This window comes from Mustelus asterias, chromosome 12, assembly GCF_964213995.1.
Source record: "Mustelus asterias chromosome 12, sMusAst1.hap1.1, whole genome shotgun sequence".
In the NCBI taxonomy this organism is placed as follows: Eukaryota; Metazoa; Chordata; class Chondrichthyes; order Carcharhiniformes; family Triakidae; genus Mustelus; species Mustelus asterias.
The window spans coordinates 42,525,318-42,551,735 of NC_135812.1; the positions used below are offsets into that span (position 1 = coordinate 42,525,318).

The 26,418-nt window shown below is 50.4% G+C and overlaps 1 protein-coding gene across 1 annotated transcript in view; it reads left to right on the forward strand.

Moving 5' to 3' along the window:
* clip2 (CAP-GLY domain containing linker protein 2) overlaps window positions 1–26,418 on the forward strand; it is a gene marked incomplete at its 3' end in the record, with an annotated part of 313,298 nt that overhangs the window by 239,584 nt on the left and 47,296 nt on the right. The window contains exon 4 of the mRNA XM_078226021.1: window positions 24,981–25,105. Coding sequence (XP_078082147.1) covers window positions 24,981–25,105 — 125 coding nt within the window. The remainder of the gene's footprint in view (window positions 1–24,980; window positions 25,106–26,418) is intronic.

A 26,418-nucleotide genomic window follows, 5' to 3' on the forward strand; every position in this document is an offset into this window, starting at 1 on the left:
AAGCATGATTTCCCTTTTCCCATCTGTCTGATGCTGTCACTGTTTTCCAAGTGCCCTACCATTAAATATTATATAATGGACTCCGGCACTTTCCCCACTATCCACATCAGGCTGACTGGTCTATAATACAGTAAGAAGTTTAACAACACCAGGTTAAAGTCCAACAGGTTTATTTGGTAGCAAAAGCCACTCAAGCTTTCGGAGCTGCAAGCCCCTTCTTCAGGTGAGTGGGAATTCTGTTCACAAACAGAGCATATAAAGACACAAACTCAATTTACATGAATAATGGTTGGAATGCGAATACTTACAACTAATCAAGTCTTTAAGAAACAAAATAACATGAGTGGAGAGAGCATCAAGACAGGCTAAAAAGATGTGTATTGTCTCCAGACAAGACAGCCAGTGAAACTCTGTGGGGGTTACAAATAGTGGGACATGAACCCAATATCCCGGTTGAGGCCGTCCTCGTGTGTGCGGAACTTGGCTATCAGTTTCTGCTCAGCGACTCTGCTCTCCGAATACACAGGATCTGCTCGGATGAGGAGGATCGCAACAGACACCTCCAGACGCTGAAAGATGCCCTCATAAGAACAGGATATGGCGCTCGACTCATCGATCAACAGTTCCGACACGCTCTCATCCCACGTACTCCACGCGTTGGAGATCTCTACTGCCTCCCAAAAATACACAAGGGCAAACACACCCGGCCGTCCCATCGTTTCAGGAAATGGAACCCTGTGCGAGAACCTCTCCGGCTATGTCGAGGGCATCTTGAAACCCATTGTACAAAGAACCCCCAGCTTTTGTCGTGACACTACGGACTTCCTACAGAAACTCAACACACATGGAGCAGTTAAACCAGGAGCACTCCTCGTCACAATGGATGTCTCGGCACTCTACACCAGCATCCCCCACGATGATGGCATTGGCTGCAACGGCCTCAGTACTCAATGCTGTCAACTGCCAGTTTCCAGATGCAATTTTACAACTCATCCGCTTCATCCTGGACCACAATATCTTCACCTTCAACAACCAGTTCTTCATCCAGACACACGGAACAGCCATGGGGACAAAATTCGCACCTCAATATGCCAACATCTTCATGCACAGGTTCGAACAAGACTTCTTCACTGCACAGGACCTTCAACCGATGCTATACACTAGATACATCGATGATATTTTCTTCCTTTGGAGTCATGGTGAGCAATCACTGAAACAACTATATGATGACATCAACAAGTTCCATCCCACCATCAGACTCACCATGGACTACTCTCCGGAATCGGTTGCATTCTTGGACACACGCATCTCCATTAAGGACGGTCACCTCAGCACCTCACTGTACCGCAAACCCACGGATAACCTCACGATGCTCCACTTCTCCAGCTTCCACCCTAAACACGTAAAAGAAGCCATCCCCTACGGACAAGCCCTCCGAATACACAGGATCTGCTCGGATGAGGAGGATCGCAACAGACACCTCCAGACGCTGAAAGATGCCCTCATAAGAACAGGATATGGCGCTCGACTCATCGATCAACAGTTCCGACGCGCCACAGCGAAAAACTGCACCGACCTCCTCAGAAGACAAACATGGACACGGTGGACAGAGTACCCTTCGTTGTCCAGTACTTCCCCGGAGCGGAGAAGCTACGACATCTCCTCCGCAGCCTTCAACATGTCATTGATGAAGACGAACATCTCGCCAAGGCCATCCCCACACCCCCACTTCTTGCCTTCAAACAACCGCACAACCTCAAACAGACATTGTCCGCAGCAAACTACCCAGTCTTCAGGAGAACAGTGACCATGACACCACACAACCCTGCCACAGCAACCTCTGCAAGACGTGCCGGATCATCGACACGGATGCCATCATCTCACGTGAGAACACCATCTACCAGGTACACAGTACATACTCTTGCAACTCGGCCAACGTTGTCTACCTGATACGCTGCAGGAAAGGATGTCCCGAGGCATGGTACATTGGGGAAACCATGCAGACGCTACGACAACGGATGAATGAACACCGCTCGACAATCACCAGGCAAGACTGTTCTCTTCCTGTGGGGGAGTACTTCAGCAGTCACGGGCATTCAGCCTTGGATCTTCAGGTAAGCGTTCTCCAAGGCGGCCTTCACGACACACGACAGCGCAGAGTCGCTGAGCAGAAACTGATAGCCAAGTTCCGCACACATGAGGACGGCCTAAACCGGGATGTTGGATTTATGTCACATTATCAGTAACCCCCACAGCTTTCCTCCTGATCTTGCAGAATCTTACTAGCTGTTCTGTCTGGAGACAATACACATCTCTTTAACCTGTGTTTAATGTTCCCTCCACCCACATTATCTGTACCTTTAAGACCTGGCTGGCTGTAGAGATTTGCATTCTAATTAGTATTCTGTAACTTGATGTTGTGTCTCTGTGCACTGTTGGAGAACAGATTTTCACTCCATCTGACGAAGGGGCAGCGCTCCGAAAGCTTATGGTATTTGCTACCAAATAAACCTGTTGGACTTTAACCTGGTGTTGTGAGACTTCTTACATCCCTTTAAGTAACATTTCTCAATCCATCATAGACAACTAGCACCTCACACTATCGCAGCCTCCTTTATTAAGATTCAGGACCCTAGTCTCAGAATCAACTATGTCACTCTCCATCTTGATGAAGGATTCTATCATATTATGGTCGCTCATCCCCAAGGGATCTCACACAACTAGATTGACAATTATTCCTTTCTCATTACACAATATCCAGTCTAGGATGGCCTGCTCTCTCGTTGGTTCCTCAACGTTCTGGTCCAGAAAACCATCTTGTATGCACTCCAGGAATTCCTCCTCTACAGTATTGTGACTAATTTGATTTGTCCAATCTATATGCAGATATAATTACAGGTGTTCCTTTATCACATGCATCTCTAATGTCCTGTTTAATGCCATTTCCAACATCACCAATACAGTACGGAGGGTCTGCATACAACCCCCTGAATACAACTTACATTTTTTATCCCTTCGTCTTTCCGAGTGCTTTCCATACAGATTCCATATCGTCAGTGCTAATTTCTTTTCCGCACTATTGTGTAAGCAGCAATGCAACCCTACCACATTTTCTTTTTGGTTAGAGTAGGAATAAATGGGGCATTTTCACGTGGGCAGGCTGTAACCAGTGGCGTGCTGTAAGGTTCAGTGCTGGGACCTCAGTTCTTTGCAATCTTTATGAATAACTTCGACAAAGAGACAGAGAATAATATTTCTGTTTGCTGAATGTACAAAGCTAGGTGGGAGCGTAAGCTGTGGGGAAAGCACAAAGAGACTGCAAAGCGATATAGACAGGTTTAGTGAGTAGGCAACAGGGCGGTAGATGGAGTATAATGTGGGCAAGTGCGAGATTATTTATTTTGGTCATAAGAATAGCAAAGCAGAATCATTTTTAAAAGGAGTGAAACTTGTTAATGTTCAGAGGAACTTTGTATACTGAGGAAGGCAGGAGGTTAGCATGAAAGTGCAGCAAGCAATTAGGAAGGCAATTGACATTCATTGCAAGGAAATTGGAATATAAGCATAAGGGAGACTTGCTTCTGATGTGAAGGGCTTTAATGGGACCACATCTGGAATACTTTGTACAATTTTGGTCTCTATACTTAAGGAAGGAGGCTGTACAGCGAAGGTCCACTGAGAGGCCGGGGAGGCGATGGCCTAGTGATATTATTGCTAGACCATTAATCCAGAAACTCAGCTGATGTCAGCTAAGCTAAACTCAGCTCTGGGGAAATCGAGGGATATGGAGAGCGGGAAGCAAAGTAATGTTGAAACCTAAGATCTGTCTGATCACATTGAATGGTGGAGCAGATTGGACAGGCAATATGGATTCCTCCTACTCCTGTTTCTTATCATCTCATTTACATAACAACAGATAGTTTTGGACCGGAGGTGATAAAGGCTGGAGGTTATTCGCTGTCTCATTGACTTACTCTGCCAAAAAGATTAGAAAAATAGTTCAGTGATTCACAAAACTGCAACGGGCTGATGTGAAATGTGCTGGAGGTCAGTACATCACTGGCAGCATCCCGTGGCTTCAGGCAGAGTGGCCTGGGACCCCCACACACACACCCACACACACCGGACAGCCTGGGACCCCCACACACACACCCCCACACACACACCGGACAGCCTGGGACCCCCACACAGACCGGACAGCCTGGGACCCCCACACACAGACCCCCACACACACCGGGCAACCTAGGATTCCCCCCCCACACACACACACACACACACACATACACAAGTCAGCCTGGGACCCCCACACACACACACCCACACACACCAGCCAGCCTGGGACCCCCACACACAGACCCCCACACACACCGGGCAACCTAGGATTCCCCCCCCCCCCCCGCCCCCACACACACACACACACACACACACATACACACACACAGGTCAGCCTGGGACTCCCACACACAGACCCCCACACACTGGGCAGCCTTGGACACACACACACACACACGGAGCCTGGAACCCCCCACCCCACCCACCCACACACACACAGGGCAGCCTGGGACCTCCACGCACTTATCAGGCTGGAAACCCCCCCATAGACACACAGAGCAGCCTGGGACCCCCCCCCCCCCCCCCCCCCCCCCACACACACACACACACACACACACAAACACACATACAGAGCAGCCTGGGACACCCCCTCACACACAAACACACACATACAGAGCAGCTTAGGACCCCCCCTTCCAACACACACCGAGCAGCCTGGGACCCCCCCCCCCCCCTTACACACACACAGCAGCCTGGGACCCCCCCCCACACACACACACACACACACAGAGCAGCCTGGGACCCCCCCACACACACTCAGCGGCCTGGGGCGCCCTCAACTGAACAGCCTGGGACACCCTCCACAGGGTGAGCTGCCGCGGCTGCTGAACCCGGCCATGCTGGAAGGCCTCTGGCCTTGTCTGAATCACTGCTCACCGTCTGCAACCAGGAGACTTCCTCTGGGCCTCTGCACCGTCCCGCAACACCCACAGTGACCTGGAGATCCACTGGAACACCACCAGTGACCTGGAGATCCACTAGAACACCCACAGTGGCCTGGAGATCCATTGGAACACCAACAGTGACCTGGAGATCCACTAGAACGCTAACAGTGAACTGGAGATCCACTGGAACACCAACAGTAACCTGGAGATCTACTAGAACACCACAGTGGCCTGGAGATCCACTGGAACACCAACAGTGAACTGGAGATCCACTGGAACACCCACAGTGACCTGGGGATCCACTGGAAGACCCACAGTGACTTGGTGATCCACTGGAACACCAACAGTGACCTGGAGATCCACTGGAACACCCACAGTGACCTGGAGATCCACTGGGAAAAGCAAGCTGCCCTCCCACAATTAGCCTTACTAACCAGCTCCAAAGATGTGTGAGTTAGGTTGATTGGCTATGCTAAATCGCCCCTGAAAGTCAGGGGGATTAGCAGGGTAAATACATGGGGTTACAGGGATAGGGCCTGGGTGGGATTGTGGTCAGCGTGACTCGATGGGCCGATTGGCCTCTTTCGGTACTGTAGGGATTCTATGAGAAGTTTAACAACACCAGGTTAAAGTCCAACAGGTTTATTTGGTAGCAAAAGCCACACAAGCTTTCGAGGCTCTGAGCCCCTTCTTCAGGTGAGTGGGAATTCTGTTCACAAACAGAACTTATAAGACACAGACTCAATTTACATGAATAATGGTTGGAATGCGAATACTTACAACTAATCCAGTCTTTAAGAAACAAAACAATGTGAGTGGAGAGAGCATCAAGACAGGCTAAAAAGATGTGTATTGTCTCCAGACAAGGTCACGGGCATTCGGCCTCTGATATTCGGGTAAGCGTTCTCCAAGGCGGCCTTCGCGACACACGACAGCGCAGAGTCGCTGAGCAGAAACTGATAGCCAGGTTCCGCACACACAAGGACGGCCTCAACCGGGATATTGGGTTTATGTCACACTATTTCACATAAATATTTCTGCTTTTTTCCTCCTGAGTCTTTATCATGCGATCCTAGAAGCAGAATTTATGTCACACTATTTGTAACTCCCACAGTTGCGTGGACCTGCAGAGTTTCACTGGCTGTCTTGTCTGGAGACAATACACATCTTTTTAGCCTGTCTTGATGCTCTCTCCACTCACATTGTTTTGTTTCTTAAAGACTGGATTAGTTGTAAGTATTCGCATTCCAACCATTATTCATGTAAATTGAGTCTGTGTCTTATAAGTTCTGTTTGTGAACAGAATTCCCACTCACCTGAAGAAGGGGCTCAGAGCCTCGAAAGCTTGTGTGGCTTTTGCTACCAAATAAACCTGTTGGACTTTAACCTGGTGTTGTTAAACTTCTTACTGTGTTTACCCCAGTCCAACGCCGGCATCTCCACATCGGGATTCTATGAATCAATGGTTACCCCTCACTTATGGGCAGGTTGTCCTGCAGCCTGAAGATGGGCCAAAGGCCTTGCTGATTAGTAATTATTATATTGTGGGCAGACCCCCCTGACATTGGCAGAGATCGCCGTTTATATTCCATTTTCTCTCTGGCAGTAAATCTCCAACCTGCTCCTGACTACATTTGTTGCCTGCAGCTCTGGTCTGTTAGTGATTTATTTAGAGGCTCGTTCCCTAGCAAATCGTCTGCTCGTGGGGTTAATTGCATGAGTGGTCTTGTTTAAGTGGCCATTGGCTCTGTTATCTCGAGATCAGATCGGAACACTTCCCACGTCAAACATGTTTTATTTTGCAAAGTCTAGTTGTGCCCTCAGCAGCAGCTTGCGTTGTTGGTATCTAGCGCTGCTCCTGTTCAGGGGGATGCAGCAAACCTCTTCACGTTAAACAGGAATGGTGCTTGGTGCTGAGCTGGAGGGAGAAAGGTAACTGCGATACTGAGGCTGTAAACTAAAGGTGTAGGGTTTAGTTTAATTTAAAAGCAGGAAGGTGGATGGCGGGACAGGGGTTCTGGAAAAGAAATTCCAGAGGACAGTAGTGCTGTGATGGAACCAGGTTTAATCATTTACAGGACGTGGGTGTTGATGGGCATTTATTGCCCGTCCCTGACTGCCTTCCATCTCAGAGGGCACTTGAAAGTCAACCACATTGCTGTGGCTCTGGAGCCACATATAGGCCAGACCAGGCAAGGACGGTGGATTTCCTTCCCTAAAAAAGACAGAATATTGGGGATAGACAGGAATGTGGAGCTGAGGTTCCAATCCAATCAGCCATAGAACCCCTACAGTCCAGAAAGAGGCCATTCGGCCCATCGAGCCTGCACCGACAACAATCCCACCCAGGCCCTATCCCTGTAACTCCACGTATTTACCCTGCTAATCCCCCTACACTAAGGAGCAATTCAGTATGGCCAAACCGGAGCACTCGGAGGAAACCCACGCAGGCACGGGGAGAATGTGCAAACTCCACACAGACAGTGACCCAAGCCGGGAATCGAATCTGGGTCCCTAGCGCTGAGAGGCAGCAGTGCTAACCACTGTGCCACCGTGATCTTATTGAATGGTGGAGCAGGCTCGAGAGGACGAATGGCTCCTAATTTGTATGAATGTAGGGGTCAGTTGGAGGAGCAGAGGTTACACGCAGACATAGGAGGCTGAAGGAGATTGCAAGGTCAGGAGGGAGGAATTTGAAGATGGGAAATTTGGAGTCATTTTACTGGGAGACAGGAAGCCACTGATTTGGAAAGAATGGCAGTGCAGAATTCTGTGTGGGTGAGGGGTAGAATATTGTGAATTAATTAGAGTGAAAGTTAGCACTTAACACTGGATCATTGTATTTAATACTGAGATGTCCGTTTGGATCAGGGAGGCTGGAGACCAGGAACTCTCCATCCCGCCTTGTATCGGGAGATTTCTGGGGATGTGACTCCAGAAGCAGCTCCAGCTACATACATCGGGAAGTCCGAGGAAATCCTGGGCAGCTGAAGATTGGTGGGAGCGGGTCTCTACCCGACTTTCCTCTCACCTGGGCCTGACTGACCGCGGGTAGCAGGGTGGCACTGCTGCCTCACAACACCAGGGACCCAGGTTCGATTCCCGGTTTGGGTCACTGTCTGTGTGGAGTTTGCACGTTCTCCCCGTGTCTGTGTGGGTTTCCTCCGGGTGCTCCGGTTTCCTCCCACCGTCCAAAGATGTGCGGGTTAGGTCCATGATAAATTCTCCCTCAGTGTACCCGAACAGGCGCTGGAGTGTGACGACTCGGGGATTTTCACAGTCACTTCATTGCAGTGTTAACGTAAGCCTACTTGCGACTGTGGTGAACCATCGTTGGTTCACCACTGGGGTTGTTATTGTTGTTGTTATGGGGGTTGTACTATGTTGTTGGGATAGGGTGTTTACCTGTCCCAAGTGTTATCATGGCACACTCCAGTGGGGTCCCGCCTCCGGTGGCAGGGTATAAGACACCCTGCTCCGGCAGGACCCCTTCAGTCTGAACGGGTGAATTTGTGTTAGTAGTTTCATTGTTAATGTATTAAAGCCTTCAGTTCTAAAGCCTTGTTTCCGGGTGCTCATTGAGGTGCATCAATTTAATACATTAACTGAGAATATGGAACAGATCCTAAAACCGGATCGTCTGACACTGGACCCACGTGCGGTCGGTGCAGCTAACACGTTCGAACATTGGTGGAAGTGCTTCGAGGACTACCTGGCAGCCTCGGTAGCTATCACTACAGACACTGATAGACTCCAGGTCCTCCACGCAAGGGTAAGCGACACGATTTACCTAGCCATTCGTGCAGCTTCCACTTACCAGGGTGCCGTCGAGCTCCTAAAGAATAGGTACATTACGCCACCCAACGAGATTCACGCTCGTTATCTCCTCGCTACACGACGTCGGCAGTCGGGCGAGACCATAGAAGACTACGCCAATGAACTCCTGCAGCTTGCCAGGGGTTGTGACTGTAAGGATGTCTCCGCCGAGCAGTACATGCAAGACCTCGCCCGAGACGCGTTCGTAGCAGGGGTAGGGTCCTCGTACATCAGACTTAAATTATTAGAAAAGGGGAAACTCAACTTGACCCAGGCAATGGGGATGGCCGTGAGGTTGGAGGCGGCGTCGAAGAGCTTGGCGCTGTACCCCGAGGACCACGTGCAGTCAACGTGGTTGGAGCAAGCTCTGCTCCCTCCTCGCCCCGCGAACCCGCGCTCCCAGATCGATTCGACGACGGCGGCAGCTCCAGGGGGCCAGCGATGCTATTTTTGCGGTGGGGCTAAGCATCCACGGCAGCAGTGTCCGGCAAGAACGGCAATCTGCAGCCAGTGCGGTAAAAAAGGCCACTACAGCAAAGTCTGCAGGTCCAAACGTAAAAACGGCAGTGCAGCTTGTAACCCTCCAGAACGGAGACAATCTCCTTCGGCGTCGCAGTACCCACGAGGTCCGACCACGTGCGATCTCAGGACGGCGCCATCGTGGCAAACAGAGGAGGAGGAAGACCACCAGGAGTCGCTGCGCTTGGAGCCCTCGGCCACATGCGATTCATGGGGGCGGCCATCATGGTCCACGACGACTAGGAGCGACCAGCAGGGGTCCTCAGCATCCACATCGGCAGCATGCAGCAGCGACCAGCAGGGGTCCTCAGCATCCACATCGGCAGCATGCAGTGACGCCCAGGGGCCAACGGTGGCGTCGATCTCTCTGGATCAGACCAGGCATTTCAGACTGGAACATTCTATGATGGAGGTAAAGGTTAGTGGCAGAACTGTAAATTGTCTGTTTGACAGTGGGAGCACCGAAAGTTTCATACACCCTGAAACTGCTAAAAGGTGTGGACTCCGGGTTCTCCCTGCCAAACAGACAATTTCCATGGCATCACAGTCCCGGTCTGTACCGATCCAAGGACAATGTATGGTAACTCTTGAGGTACAGGGCACAGTCTACGAGCAATACAGGCTCCTTGTGTTACCTCACCTTTGCGCGCCAATTCTCCTCGGACTAAATTTTATGGTCCACATGAAGAGTGTGATCCTACAGTACGGTGGGCCACTCCCTTCACTGGCCGTAGGGAGCCAGCCGCAGCCTCCAAATTGCCCAAAACGCCCCGCGTGCAATCTATCCACCCTGAAGATCACGACACCATCCCTTTTTAAAAATCTGGTACCTGGCTGCAAGCCCATCGCTACTAAAAGTAGGCGTTACAGCGCTGAGGACCGGATCTTTATTAGATCTGAGGTTCAGCGGCTCCTCAAGGAAGGGATCATACAGGCCAGTGCTAGTCCGTGGAGAGCGCAGGTCGTGGTAGTCAAAAGCGGGAACAAACCTCGGATGGTCATCGACTACAGTCAGACCATTAATAGATACACGCAGCTGGATGCGTATCCTCTCCCGCGCATTTCTGATATGGTCAATCAGATTGCGCAGTACCGAGTGTTTTCTACCATAGACCTTAAGTCCGCCTACCATCAACTCCCCATCCGCCCAGAGGACCGACAATATACGGCTTTTGAGGCGGATGGTCGTCTATACCAATTCCTCAGGGTTCCATTTGGTGTCACCAATGGGGTCTCGGTCTTCCAGCGTGCTATGGACCGAATGGTGGACCAGAACGGGTTGCGGGCTACCTTCCCGTACCTGGATAACGTCACCATCTGCGGCCATGACCAGCAGGACCACGACACGAATCTCCAACACTTTCTACGCACTGCATCTCGCCTGAATCTGACCTATAACAGGGAGAAGTGCGTATTCCGTACGCGTAGGTTAGCCATCCTCGGATACGTGGTGGAAAACGGGGTCATTGGCCCTGATCCAGACCGTATGCGCCCACTCACTGAACTTCCCTTGCCCGCTAGCACGAAAGCACTGAGGAGATGCCTCGGGTTCTTTTCGTATTATGCACAGTGGGTCCCCAACTACGCGGACAAAGCTCGTCCGCTCATTAAGTCCACGACCTTCCCACTTACGCCGGAGGCCCAATTGGCCTTCAAGGTTTTGAAAAGCGACATCTCGAAAGCCACGATGCACGCGGTGGATGAATCCATCCCTTTCCAGGTGGAGAGTGATGCATCGGACTTCGCCCTAGCCGCCACACTAAACCAGGCAGGCAGGCCCGTCGCGTTTTTTTTTCCCGCACCCTTCAAGGCCCAGAGATTCGGCACTCAGCGGTGGAAAAGGAGGCTCAGGCCATTGTGGAGGCAGTCAGACACTGGCGCCATTACCTGGCAGGTAAGCGGTTCACCCTGATCACGGATCAACGATCCGTGGCGTTTATGTTCAGTAACACGCAGAGGGGCAAGATCAAGAACGATAAGATCTTGCGGTGGAGAATTGAGCTCTCCACCTATAATTACGATATTATGTATCGTCCAGGGAAGCTCAATGAGCCCTCGGATGCCCTCTCGCGCGGAACATGCGCCATCATGCAGGAGGGCCGCTTGAAGGCTCTCCACAATGATCTGTGTCATCCTGGAGTCACCAGACTCTACCACTTCATAAAAGCCCGCAACCTACCCTACTCGGTGGAGGAGGTCAGGTCAGTTACTAGAAGTTGTCGGATTTGCGCAGAATGCAAACCACACTTTTATCGACCAGACCGGGCACATTTGGTCAAGGCCACTCGCCCTTTTGAGAGGCTGAGTGTAGATTTTAAGGGCCCCCTTCCCTCAACGGATCGGAATGTCTATTTTCTTAACATAATAGACGAATTTTCCCGGTTTCCGTTTGTTTTCCCCTGTGCGGACACGTCGACTGCCACCGTCATCAAGGCATTCAGTGAGCTTTTTACCCTGTTCGGGTACCCCTGCTATATTCATAGCCATGATGTGGAGATGCCGGCGTTGGACTGGGGTAAACACAGTAAGAAGTTTAACAACACCAGGTTAAAGTCCAACAGGTTTATTTGGTAGCAAAAGCCACACAAGCTTTCGAGGCTCTGAGCCCCTTCTTCAGGTGAGTGGGAATTCTGTTCACAAACAGAACTTATAAGACACAGACTCAATTTACATGAATAATGGTTGGAATGCGAATACTTACAACTAATCCAGTCTTTAAGAAACAAAACAATGGGAGTGGAGAGAGCATCAAGACAGGCTAAAAAGATGTGTATTGTCTCCAGACAAGACAGCCAGTGAAACTCTGCAGGTCCACGCAACTGTGGGAGTTACAAATAGTGTGACATAAATTCTGATTCTAGGATCGCATGATAAAGACTCAGGAGGAAAAAAGCAGAAATATTTATGTGAAATAGTGTGACATAAACCCAATATCCCGGTTGAGGCCGTCCTTGTGTGTGCGGAACCTGGCTATCAGTTTCTGCTCCGCGACTCTGCGCTGTCGTGTGTCGCGAAGGCCGCCTTGGAGAACGCTTACCCGAATATCAGAGGCCGAATATTCGGGTAATGATATTCGGGTAAGCGTTCTCCAAGGCGGCCTTCGCGACACACGACAGCGCAGAGTCGCGGAGCAGAAACTGATAGCCAGGTTCCGCACACACAAGGACGGCCTCAACCGGGATATTGGGTTTATGTCACACTATTTCACATAAATATTTCTGCTTTTTTCCTCCTGAGTCTTTATCATGCGATCCTAGAATCAGAATTTATGTCACACTATTTGTAACTCCCACAGTTGCGTGGACCTGCAGAGTTTCACTGGCTGTCTTGTCTGGAGACAATACACATCTTTTTAGCCTGTCTTGATGCTCTCTCCACTCCCATTGTTTTGTTTCTTAAAGACTGGATTAGTTGTAAGTATTCGCATTCCAACCATTATTCATGTAAATTGAGTCTGTGTCTTATAAGTTCTGTTTGTGAACAGAATTCCCACTCACCTGAAGAAGGGGCTCAGAGCCTCGAAAGCTTGTGTGGCTTTTGCTACCAAATAAACCTGTTGGACTTTAACCTGGTGTTGTTAAACTTCTTACTATATTCATAGCGACAGGGGCTCGTCGTTCATGAGCAACGACTTGAGGCAATTCCTGCTCTCATTCGGGATTGCCTCTAGTAGAACCACGAGCTACAACCCTAGGGGTAACGGACAGGTGGAAAGGGAGAATGCTACAGTCTGGAAGGCTGTCCTACAGGCACTGAAATCCAAGGGCCTTCCAGTCTCCCGGTGGCAGGAGGTCCTTCCAACTGCGCTCCATTCTATCCGCTCCCTCCTGTGTACGGCAACCAATGCTACTCCCCACGAGAGGATGTTCTCATTCCCTCGGAAGTCGTCCTCGGGGACCTCATTGCCAGCCTGGTTGACGTACCCAGGACCCGTCCTTCTGCGGCGCCATGTGAGGGCTCGCAAGTCCGACCCCTTGGTCGAACCGGTCCAACTCCTCCACGCCAACCCTCAGTATGCCTATGTGGCATATCCTGACGGGCGAGAGGACACTGTCTCCATTAGAGACCTGGCGCCCGCAGGGGACGTAGCAACTCCTGTCGCTCCTATTCCCCCAGTCACAGATCCACTACTCCTCATTACTTCCCCAGACGTGGCGCGGTCAGCACCGGGACCAGTGCATAACACTTTTACTCCCATGTACAGCTTGCCTGAGACACGGAGATCGGCGCCACCATCATCACCCCACCACCACCACCAAACGTTCCAGGATCCCCTACACCATCGCCTCATCAGGGCCGGCCGGCCCGGGAGTCTTTGAGGGGACAGCCAGATGTTGCTTTGAGAGAGCCACCGCAAGCACCTGCTCCGGTTTCACAACCGGTGTTGAGAAGATCGCAGCGTCGGTGTGGTCCTCCAGACCGTCTGGACTTGTGAATCCTGTTATTTTTTTTTGTCATTGTCTGTTTTCATCCACCCCGCCACCTTTGGTCCCTAAAGGAGGGGTGAATGTGGTGAACCATCGTTGGTTCACCACTGGGGTTGTTATTGTTGTTGTTATGGGGGTTGTACTATGTTGTTGGGATAGGGTGTTTACCTGTCCCAAGTGTTATCATGGCACACTCCAGTGGGGTCCCGCCTCCGGTGGCAGGGTATAAGACCCCCTGCTCCGGCAGGACCCCTTCAGTCTGAACGGGTGAATTTGTGTTAGTAGTTTCATTGTTAATGTATTAAAGCCTTCAGTTCTAAAGCCTTGTTTCCGGGTGCTCATTGAGGTGCATCAGCGACACTAATACATTTTTTAAAAGTTAATATCCTTTAAACTTGTGCCACAAATTTCAATCGTACAAAATCTGGAGCAGATTCTCGCTTCAACTTCTGTGTGACCACTTGGGAAAGAACATTCTGAGGATGCCGGCAACACTGACAGCATTTATTGCGAGCTGCTAGTTAGTGCGAGATGATGGTGTGGGGCTGCCATCTCAGTACTGTCGACGTTACGGTGATTGAACCATTGCTTGCTTCAGTGGATGTGAAGGACGTCAGTTTTAATCATTTTTTTGTCTGGCTCCAGCCACAGTTTTGCCAGTTATTGAATATAATTTATCGTGGCGGGACTTGAACTTGTGATCTCCGGGTTGCAAGTCTACTATCACTACGATCTGTCATTACTGGATGCTGCTTCCCATCTGATGAGTCTCATTATAACCTATTTGTCAAGTGGAGGAAGCTTTTACTGTTGAGTCTCTCCGTGTTTCTACATTCTACATTGTTTGGACAGAGTGCAAAGTAGGTTCACCAGGATGTTGCCGGGTCTCGAGGGCGTTGACTATGAGGAGTGGTTGAATAAACTAGGATTTCTTTCACTGGAAAGATGGAGGCTGAGGGGAGACCAGATAGTGGCCTACAAAATTATGAGAGGCACAGTCAGGGTGGATAGTCAGAGGCTTTTACCCAGGGTGGAAGTGTTAATTACAAGGGGGCACAGGTTCAAGGTGAGAGGGGGAAAGCAGGGGATGTTCTTCATGCAGAGAGTGATAGAACATAGAACATTACAGCGCAGTACAGGCCCTTGGGCCCTCGACGTTGCGCCGACCAGTGAAAACAATCTAAAGCCCCTCTAACCTACACTATTCCAATATCATCCATATGTTTATCCAATAACCATTTGAATGCTCTTAATGTTGACGAGTCCACTACTGCTGCAGACAGGGCATTCCACGCCCTTACTACTCTCTGAGTAAAGAACCTACCTCTGACATCTGTCCTATATCTATCACCCCTCAATTTAAAGCCATGTCCCCTCGTGTTAGCCATCACCATCCGAGGAAAAAGGCTCTCACTATCCACCCTATCTAATCCTCTGATCATCTTGTATGCCTCTATTAAGTCACCTCTTAACCTTCTTCTCTCTAATGAAAACAACCTCAAGTCCCTCAGCCTTTCCTCATATGATCTTCCCACCATATTAGGCAACATCCTGGTAAATCTCCTCTGCACCCTTTCCAACACTTCCACATCTTTCCTATAATGCGGCGACCAGAACTGTACGCAATACTCCAAGTGCGGCCGCACCAGAGTTTTATACAGTTGCAGCATGACCTCCTGACTCTGAAACTCAATCCCTCTACCAATAAAAGCGAACACTCCGTACGCCTTCTTAACAACCCTATCAACCTGGGTGCCAACTTTCAGGGATGGGCGCCTGGAACTCGCTGCCGGAGGAGGTGGTGGAAGCAGGCACATTAGCAACATTTAAGAGGATCTGGATGGGTACATGAATAAGGAGGGAATAGAGGGATACGGACCGAGTATGGGCAGAAGCTTTTTCCTCTAGTTTAGTTAAGACATCATGGTCGCTTGGAGGGCCAAAGGCCCTGTTCCTGTGCTGTACTTTTCCTTGGTCTTTGGTTTTCTTCTGCGAGAGGAAGGCTCTGTATTGAATAAAATTATTCAATGCTGCCGCTTTTAGGCTGCAGCATTTTTAGAGCACTTCCCATATTTGAAATCATGATCACACTGCTGTTTGTGAGAACACAAATTCCTACATTACAGCAGTGGCTATACTTGGAAAGTACTTCATTGTCCGCAAAGCGCCTTAGGACATCTGGTGGTCATGACAGGCGCTATATAAATGCAAGTTAGAGACAATTTTTCTTCAGTTTTAATTCTTATTTTTGGCATGTTATACTAGATCTCAAACTTTCATTGGTGCCTTTGATTTGTATCAAGTTACTGGATTCATGAATTCCAACAAATGCATCCGGTGCTGCCCACATATATGGCATATTCCTTAATATGCGTGTGTATTTTTTCTCATGTTTATTCTTATTTTTGCACCTTTATCCCATTTCTGTATCTTTTCCTGGATATTCTGATTTTATGGCCTCGCTCGTCCCGAAACCATAAAATCCCACCCGAGGTCAACGGACTTTCCCATGCTCCGTCCCTCGCCCGCTCCAATTCCCTTGGCGGTCGGGACGGTAAAATTCCTGTGAGTCTAATGTGGGGGGATGTGACTCTGGCACAGCTGGGAACAATGGCTTCTCATGCCTGCTTAACCCTCTGGTTCTAATTGGTTTGCCCCTTGCTCCCGTACGGAACAGAAGCCCTTGCTGTCAGATGGCTGATTTATGGTGTGCAGCTTTCTGAGCCGCTTGTGCATTGCACTGTCTCTGTTTGCTCCTAATTCCTCCCAGAAATCACATCCAGCAAGGCTGAATGGAATACTGGGCCACGGAAGGCCGTGGAATACCAGTGGCAGTTTTCTAAAGTAGCTGTTTCATTAGTTAAGCGGTATTTTTGCCTCTACTCTGGAATGTTTAGTCCCCTCTGGTCCACATTAACGTTTCAGAATAGTGCAGAAAGTGCACGGAGTGAAGTTGTCTAATTCTGTGGGGGCCACTAAACCAACTCCTAAATAATGCACTATCTGCAGTCTTAGCAGCCTTAATGAGCTTACACTTCCTTTACACGCTCTTTATGAATCAGTGAACCTTCCCTGAACAGCTTGCATCAGCCTGTGTAATGAGGCAAGTGTTGCTCTGTATTTCCTCAATGATCCCTGGAAGGGAGAATGACACAGCAGCTCAGTAGATCTGTGGCTGGCTGTTGCTCCTCTGTGAACTCCTTGCCCTCAAGGTTCATATTCCCAGCTGCAAACTTCAGCGTATTGTGCACTTTAACATTTTCTGCTCCTAATTGTGTGTTCCCGATGCTCACTAAGCCATCTCGGGGCAATGTCAGCCAGGACTCAGTAACAGCACCCGGGCCCAAGTCAGAAATTCAGGCACATAATCTCAGCTGAGACCTCAGCTCAGAGCTGCCGCTCTGAGGGGGTGTCACTCTGAGGGGGTGTCACTCTGAGGGGGTGCCGCTCTGAGGGGACGCCCGCACTGTCGGGGCTGCCGCTCTGAGGGGACGCCCGCACTGTCGGGGCTGCCGCTCTGAGGGGATGCCCGCACTGTCGGGGCTGCCGCTCTGAGGGGACGCCGCACTGTTGCTATGCCGCACTGAGGGAGTGCTGCACTGTTGCCGTCGATACTCTTTTCAGGAGGGGACATTGAAAAGGGAGCAACCTCGGTTTAAGGATGGTGAAAAAGGCATCTGGAACACTTGCCTTTATCAATTGAGGCATAGATTACAAAATTAGGGAAGTCATGTTGGAGTTGTATAGAGCTTTGGTGAGGCCACAGCTGGAGTACTGTGTGCAGTTCTGGTCGCCACATTATAGGAAGGATGTGATTGCACTGGAGGGGATGCAGAGGAGATTCACCAGGATGCTGCCTGGGATGGAACATTTAAGTTATGGAGAGAAGTTGGGTAGGCTTGGGTTGTTTTCATTGGAGCAGAGAAGACTGAGGGGCAACCTGATCGAGCTGTACAAGATTATGAGAGACATGGGCAGAGTGGATAAGGAGCAGCTGTTCCCCTCAGTTGAAGAGTCAGTCGTGAGGGAACATAGGTTCAAGATGTGGGGTAGAAGGTTCAGGGGGGATGTGAGGTAGAAGGTTCAGGGGGGATGGTCTGGAATGCGCTGCCTGGGAGGGTGGTAGAGGCGGGTTGCCTCACATCCTTTAAACAGCACCTGGATGAGCACTTGGCACGTCATAACATTCAGGGCTATGGGCCAAGTGCCAGCAGATGGGATTAGGTGGGAGGTCAGGTGTTTCTCACATGTCAGTGCAGACTCGATGGGCCAAAGGGCCTCTTCTGCACTTTGCACCTTGCAGAGCTTCTCTCTTGTTTACTGGCCAATACTTGTCTCACAACCAACATCACCAAAAGAGACTATCTGCTGCTTATCACGCTCCAGTTAGTGGGACCTCCGCTGCCTACATTATAATAGTGATTGTACTTCAAACCTATACCGTTGGTGGAAAAGAACCTTTGGACACTGTGATGTCTTCAGAAGCAATAGATAAATGCAAGCCTTTTATTTTAAAAACAACATACGTGGTTCCATCCCAGAACTTTTACCAGTTTTCATTATTCACTTTGATCTGGTTTTGAAAGAGATGTTTATGTTCACAATTTGCTGAAACTTTATTTTGTTGTGTTTTTTATTTAGCCCGGCGTGTTTGCTGTGAATGGCAGTCAGTGTCGAATGATTCAGACATTCATAGAAAGGGGGAGGAATACATGGCTTAGTTCAATTATCACTGTTGGTGTGTGGGACAGAAGGAGTTCTGTTCATTGACTGAGGGAGTGGGAGAGTGAGGATTTCGCGATGGCTGCCAATGCCAATGGTGCTGAGAGCGAAGGCAGAGCTGCTGCCTTTCTCTTTCTCTCAGTATTTAGCTGCTGACTAATTCCAGTCAGATTGTGTCCCTCGTAAACGAGGAGATCTAGCTGATCTCCATAGCTTAGCTCGTACTAAAACAAAGGATATGTTGTTTTTACAATTCATCACTTCACGTATGTGACAAACTATTCTTTCATTTGTAATCTAGCCTGTCGCTTTCAAATACAAATTTGCATACACATGCCTCCTTGTGAACTTCCAAGGTAAACATGGCGAAAATGTGTGGGTTAGGTGGATGGCCGTAGTAAATTGCCCCTTAGTATCTAAAGGTGTGTAGGTTAGGGGGATTAGCAGTGTAAATATGAGGGGTTACGGGGATAAGGGGGGCTGGGTGGGTGGGTGGGAGAGTCAGTGCAGGCTTTATGGGCTGAATAGCCTCTTTCTGTACTGTAAGGATTCTAGGACTTTGACACCCTCTTTGCTGCCACTCCAGCAGCACCATCACTGGTGGGAGGATGTAATTACAGTGTGAAATAGTTACAGAGGCACTTCAATTATAAATGCGGACCTAAGTGGGGGGGCTGGGAGACTCAAGGGGAGGCTGTTTAGCAGGCTCTCCCCTGGACGCCATGGCCTATTTCCAGCACCATCATCTCCATGCTAGAAATCGGTGCTGAGCTGAATAAATTATTTAAATGAACTCTTGCATTTCATTAGCGGGCCTGGGACTGAAGTCTCCAGGCCCGCCAGAATCTTCCGCCCACCCCTGCCAGGAGTGTTTAACTCCAGCGGCATTTACAATAGCTCCACACTTGTGGGGCGCTAGTGGCCCGACTCCACTGGAGTGAATGGGGGCCATGGAGGCCCCCCCAGGAGGTCAGGGTTAAGGGGGGGGTGGCCCCTGGGCATTGCCAGCTTAGCAGTGCCAGCCTGGCCCCTTGGCACTGCCCAAGGGGCAAAGTGGCAATGCCCAGGGGGCACATTGGCACTGTCCACCAAGCATTGGGCAGTGCCAAGGGGGCGGGCCAGCCAGCGATGCCCGTGTCCCATGAATGAATTTTAAAAATACATTTTTTCTTTCCCTCTCTCTGTTTCCCATTCTGCGCTTCATTTGACGCTGAATTCACCCGCTTTAATTCACCCCCTCTTTCTCAGCCCTTCCTGTATCTACTTCTCAAATCCTTAATCTGGTTGGTTAAGGAGATATCGTGTTGGTTTTCCTGTTGGTTTCCAGCAGCTTGGGATATATATTTTGAGTTGAAAGACACAAAGGAAAGCTTACTGGCAGGAAAGCATGAGGTACCCTGCTACAGCGATGTCTGACTTAAACTGAAGGACTAAAGTCACGTATTGGCCAGAGCAGCTACATGTCCCTTAGAAAAGATTAGAAAACCAGTTGGGTTCTAACAACAATTATTTCCTGGTGGCCATTGTAGTCATTTTCTGTTAATCCACAAATTAATAGATTTATTCATAAGAACTAGGAGCAGGAGTAGGCCATCAGGCCCCTCAAGCCTGCTCTGCGAGTCAATAAGACCATGGCTGATCTTTTCGTGGACTCAGCTCCACTTACCCACCTGCTCACCATGACCCTTAATTCCTTTACTGTTCAAAGATTTATCTATCCTTGCCTTAAAAACATTCAATGAGGTAGCCTCAACTGCTTCACTGGGCAGGGAATTCCATAGATTCACAACCCTTTGGGCGAAGAAGTTCCTCCTCAACTCAGTCCTAAATCTGCTTCGCCTTATTTTGAGGCTATGTCTCTTAGTTCTATTTTACAACTTGCACATGGCAGGGTTTGAATTTACAACCTCCCTGTTGCTAGTCCTATATATAAGCAACAGGCCAATGTATCCTCTCTAATGGAAATATAAAAATACTGCTTGAAAATAGGGACTGAATTATATCTGTGCATCCTGGCCCAATTATCCCCCGTCCTCTAGACCCCATTCACCCAAGTGGTCTTCGCAACTCCTCCTTTGCGACTTGGCCATTGAATATAGAAAAGAAATGAAATGGGAGGTTTTGCTAGAGTGAGAACAAGGTTTCTTGTACCTTGGCACTCATAGAGGCACTCATCCTTTACTTTCTCAATTCATACATATTATTGAAGTTCCCGATACTACTAATCTCTCCCTTTCTGGAGACCAGAACAACTAGGCCGCAGGCTTTTCCCAGCCATCAGCATACAAGTTGATGATTGGTTAATCATCAGGTCCGCCTGTACCCGCCTTGATGAAGATTTGGAAAATGTGCCCAATGATAGCAGGCGAGTTGAAAAGACACCATTAGCTAAGGTTCAAACTTGTCGCCTTGTTGAGAATCCAGCCTTTGATCGCTGTGGCAACCTGATAGCGTCATGATTTGAAAAGGCATCTATTTTAATTTGACTTTTGAATCAAAGGATGGAACTTGAAGAAAGCTCTACATGTGTCTGTTGCCCTGCTGACAATTCACTTTTCAGTTAGTTAGCAGCAATCTAATGCAAGCCCCTGCAACAATCTCTGTTTGCTGCTGGGACACTCTGCAGGAGGCGGTGGGAATGTGACAGACTTTTGATGATTCGATAAGTGAAAAACCAGACAAACTCCAGAAAACAATAACCTGCTCTAAGAACACATCCCAACTATTGCCTGCTTATATTTTTGGAGTACAAACTGGGGTTACTGACTGTGATTTAAATGTGATGGAGGTTCCATCACATGACCTACCCCCATACTCCAGCCATTAGTCGGCCAACGCATCCATCCTTATGACGCACTGTCTTCCTATGCCAATATGTGTGGTAAACCACTGTTATCTGTTACCTGTATATGTGGCACATCCCTGTCAGTTCCGCCCAAGACTCCTCCCCCCTGGTCCGGGTATAAAGGCGGTGGCTCCTCCCCCTAGCCTTCAGTACAGACCAGATCTCCGACAGGATGGCTCCAAGTTCTTGCTAATAAAAGCCTATTTGTCTTGCCCACAACTAGTCTTGACTTGATTGATAGTGCAATATGCCAATATGGAAAGCAAAAAAATTCATTACCCAATGGAATAATGCTTGACTGCCAGCCTTTTACCCCCATTTTCAATATTTTTATATCTGGTAAAGAGAAAAGTTCAAAGAAAATGACAAAAAAAAGCACCTTTTTTTGTGGCCCGATGATTCTTTTCCAGGGTCGCACACAGCAGTTTCTTGGAGATTGAACTTTGCTTGCTGGAGACTCCAGGCCAAACCTGGAGGGTTGGCAACCCTGGTACAAACACACATGGCCACACACTCAACCTTCTTAAGTTAACTCATAGAGTCATAGAGGTTTACAGCACGGAAACAGACTTTTCGGCCCAACTTGTCCATGCCGCCCTTTTTTGTAAAATCCCTAAGCTAATCCCAATTGCCCGCATTTAGCCCATATCCCTCTATGCCCATCGCACCCATGTAACTATCTAAATGCTTTTTAAAAGACAAAATTGTACCCGCCTCTACTACTACCTCTGGCAGCTTGATCCATAAGACCATAAGACCATAAGACATAGGAGCGGAAGTAAGGCCATTCGGCCCATCGAGTCCACTCCACCATTCAATCATGGTTGATTTCAACTCCATTTACCCGCTCTCTCTCCATAGCCCTTAATTCCTCGAGAAATCAAGAATTTATCAATTTCTGTCTTGAAGACGCTCAACGTCTCGGCCTCCACAGCCCTCTGTGGCAATGAATTCCACAGACCCACCACTCTCTGGCTGAAGAAATTTCTCCTCATCTCTGTTCTAAAGTGACTCCCTTTTATTCTAAGGCTGTGCCCCCGCGTCCTAGTCTCCCCTGTTAATGGAAACAACTTCCCTACGTCCATCCTATCTAAGCCGTTCATTATCTTGTAAGTTTCTATCAGATCTCCCCTCAACCTCCTAAACTCCAATGAATATAATCCCACGATCCTCAGACGTTCATCGTATGTCAGGCCTACCATTCCTGGGATCATCCGTGTGAATCTCCGCTGGACCCGCTCCAGTGCCAGTATGTCCTTCCTGAGGTGTGGGGCCCAAAATTGCTCACAGTACTCCAAATGGGGCCTAACCAGTGCTTTATAAAGCCTCAGAAGTACATCCCTGCTTTTGTATTCCAAGCCTCTTGAGATAAATGACAACATTACATTTGCTTTCTTAATTACGGACTCAACCTGCAAGTTTACCTTTAGAGAATCCTGGACTAGGACTCCCAAGTCCCTTTGCACTTTAGCATTATGAATTTTGTCACCGTTTAGAAAATAGTCCATGCCTCTATTCTTTTTTCCAAAGTGTACAACCTCGCACTTGCCCACGTTGAATTTCATCAGCCACTTCTTGGACCACTCTCCTAAACTGTCTAAATCTTTCTGCAGCCTCCCCACCTCCTCAATACTACCTGCCCCTCCACCTATCTTTGTATCATCGGCAAACTTGGCCAGAATGCTCCCAGTCCCGTCATCTAGATCGTTAATATATAAAGAGAACAACTGTGGCCCCAACACTGAACCCTGCGGGACACCACTTGTCACCGGTTGCCATTCTGAGAAAGAACCTTTTATCCCAACTCTCTGCCTTCTGTCTGACAGCCAATCGTCAATCCATGTTAGTACCTTGCCTCGAATACCATGGGCCCTTATTTTACTCAGCAGTCTCCCGTGAGGCACCTTGTCAAAGGCCTTTTGGAAGTCAAGATAGATAACATCCATTGGCTCTCCTTGGTCCAACCTATTTGTTATCTCTTCAAAGAACTCTAACAGGTTTGTCAGGCACGACCTCCCCTTACTAAATCCATGCTGACTTGTCTTAATCCGACCCTGCACTTCCAAGAATTTAGAAATCTCATCCTTAACGATGGATCCAGTCACTCACCACTCTCTGTGTGAAAAAATTGCCACTCTGGACACTTTTGTATCTCTCCCCTCTCACCTTAAACCCATGCCCTCTAGTTTTAGACTCCCCTACCTTTGGGAAAAGATATTAACTCTTAAATTTGTTTGGCAAAGTTATTTTTTTGAAGTTTATTTATTAATGTCACAAGTAGGCTTACGTTAACACTGCAATTAAGTTACTGTGAAAATCCCCTAGTTGCCACACTCCGGCACCTGTTGAGGTACAACTGAGGGAGAATTTAGCACGGCCAATGCACCTAACCAGCACGTCTTTCAGACTGTGGGAGGAAACCGGAGCACCCGGAGGAAACCCACGCAGACACGGGGAGAATGTGCAAGCTCCGCACAGACAGTGACCCAAGCTGGAAATCAAAACCGGGTCCCCGGCGCTGTGAGGCAACAGCGCTAACCACTTTGCTACCGTGCCACCTAGTGAACCCGTTCCCCCTCCCTCCCACCCCAAGCATTCTGTAAACCTGGCTGAGCACGGCTTTGCAAAAAGGTTGTTGACTGTATCAAAGACAAACCGAGAGCTCTCGAGGCCCTCTCCCTCAGAGGGTCCCTCATTGCTGAGCTCTGGGCTGAGGCCGGGACTGGACTGCAGAGTTCACTGACCTGCAGAAACCAAATCACAGCAATGGTGAGGATGTAACTTTGGATTACAAAGTGATGATGTGCCACCACCAGATTTCAGACGCCAGATTGACGCTAGCCACCAGCCTCCTCCCCCAGTGTAAAGGCCAGGGGATCTGTTCCTTCTCCCTCCCCAGCCATTTAATGGCTGTCGGGCAAGTGATTGGCTTGAGGGGGATCTTCCACCCCCATCGAAGAGGGAATCCCGCCTCCAAAAGCAGCTGGCCATCTGGTCCCACAGCGCCACTAGGAATGGTGGTCGCTGCTGGGACTGCAACCAGTTCCAAAGAAGACAGTGCAGCAATGGAGCCCGGATTTTAATCTAAATTCAGATCTTACCAGGGCCAAGTGGACAGAACCAAGCAAGGGAGATGGGGGTGGGGCGGGGGGACATGGTGGGGGAGGGGCCAGGGTGGACATGGCAGGGGGGGCAGGGGTGGACATGGCAGGGGGGGCAGGGGTGGACATGGCGGGAGGTGGGGGAGGGACACAGTAAGATGAAGACCTTGAGAACAGAGGGGGCCCATAAAGGTGGCAACAGAGTCCACCCTCGACCATTCAGCTTGGTCAGTCAGACCTGACAGACACTGGCCTCCTCTGCCAAGTGTGAAATCATAGCGGGCCCTTAAGTAACTATTTACACGTGAATAATGTGATGAGGACAGGCAGGTAGGAAGTGGGAACAGTGGTCGTGGCACAGTGCTCTGTATTACACACCCCCTCACCACCTGCCAAGTGTCCTCCCCCACCAACACCTCACTGCCCCACAGGAAGGCGTAACATCCAGCCACATCTCAAGGCCACATTGGGTCATTTGGTAGCCCAGATGCTGTGATAAGTGAGACTACATGAACACACTGATGGTTTTTACACCAATGTATCGTTTTTACAGGTGGGTGGCACTAAAACTGGTGTAGTCAAATATGTCGGGGAGACGGATTTTGCAAAGGGCGAGTGGTGTGGAGTGGAACTGGATGAACCGCTGGGTAAAAACGATGGAGCTGTTGCTGGTACAAGGTAACGAACCGTCTCATTAACTCCTTAACCCACGCCCCAGCATCTCCCCACGCCCCTGCATCTCCCCACGCCCCTGCATCTCCCCACGCCCCTGCATCTCCCCGCACCCCTGCATCTCCCCGCACCCCTGCATCTCCCCGCGCCCCTGCATCTCCCCACGCCCCTGCATCTCCCCACGCCCCTGCACCTCCCCACGGCCCTGCATCTCCCCGCACCCCAGCATCTCCCCACGCCCCTGCATCTCCCCGCACCCCTGCATCTCCCCGCGCCCCTGCATCTCCCCACGCCCCTGCATCTCCCCGCGCCCCTGCATCTCCCCGTGCCCCTGCATCTCCCCACGCCCCTGCATCTCCCCGCGCCCCTGCATCTCCCCGCGCCCCTGCATCTCCCCACGCCCCTGCATCTCCCCACGCCCCAGCATCTCCCCACGCCCCTGCATCTCCCCACGCCCCTGCATCTCCCCGCGCCCCTGCATCTCCCCACGCCCCTGCATCTCCCCGCGCCCCTGCATCTCCCCACGCCCCTGCATCTCCCCGCGCCCCTGCATCTCCCCGCGCCCCTGCATCTCCCCACGCCCCTGCATCTCCCCACGCCCCTGCATCTCCCCGCGCCCCTGCATCTCCCCGCGCCCCTGCATCTCCCCGCGCCCCTGCATCTCCCCGCGCCCCTGCATCTCCCCGCGCCCCTGCATCTCCCCGCGCCCCTGCATCTCCCCACACCCCTGCATCTCCCCGCGCCCCTGCATCTCCCGGCGCCCCTGCATCTCCCCGCACCCCTGCATCTCCCCACGCCCCTGCATCTCCCCATGCCCCTGCATCTCCCCGCACCACTGCATTTCCCCATGCCACTGCATCTCCCCACACCCCTGCACCTCCCCGCGCCCCTCCATCTCCCTGCTCCCCTCCATCTCCCCGCCCCCCCCTGCATCTCCCGGCACCCCTGCATCTCCCCACGCCCCTGCATTTCCCCGTGCCCCTGCATCTCCCCACGCCCTTGCATCTCCCCACACCTCTGCATCTCCCTGCGCCCCTCCATCTCCCCGCCCCCCCTGCATCTCCCGGCGCCCCTGCATCTCCCCGCCCCTCTGCATCTCCCCACACCCCTGCATCTCCCCACACCCCTGCATCTCCCCGTGCCCCTGCATCTCCCCACGCCCCTGCATCTCCCCACGCCCCTGCATCTCCCCGCACCCCTGCATCTCCCTACGCCCCTGCATCTCCCCGTCCCCCTGCATCATCCTGCACCCCTGCATCTCCTCGCACCCCTGCATCCCCCCGCACCCCTGCATCTCCCCGCACCCCTGCATCATCCTG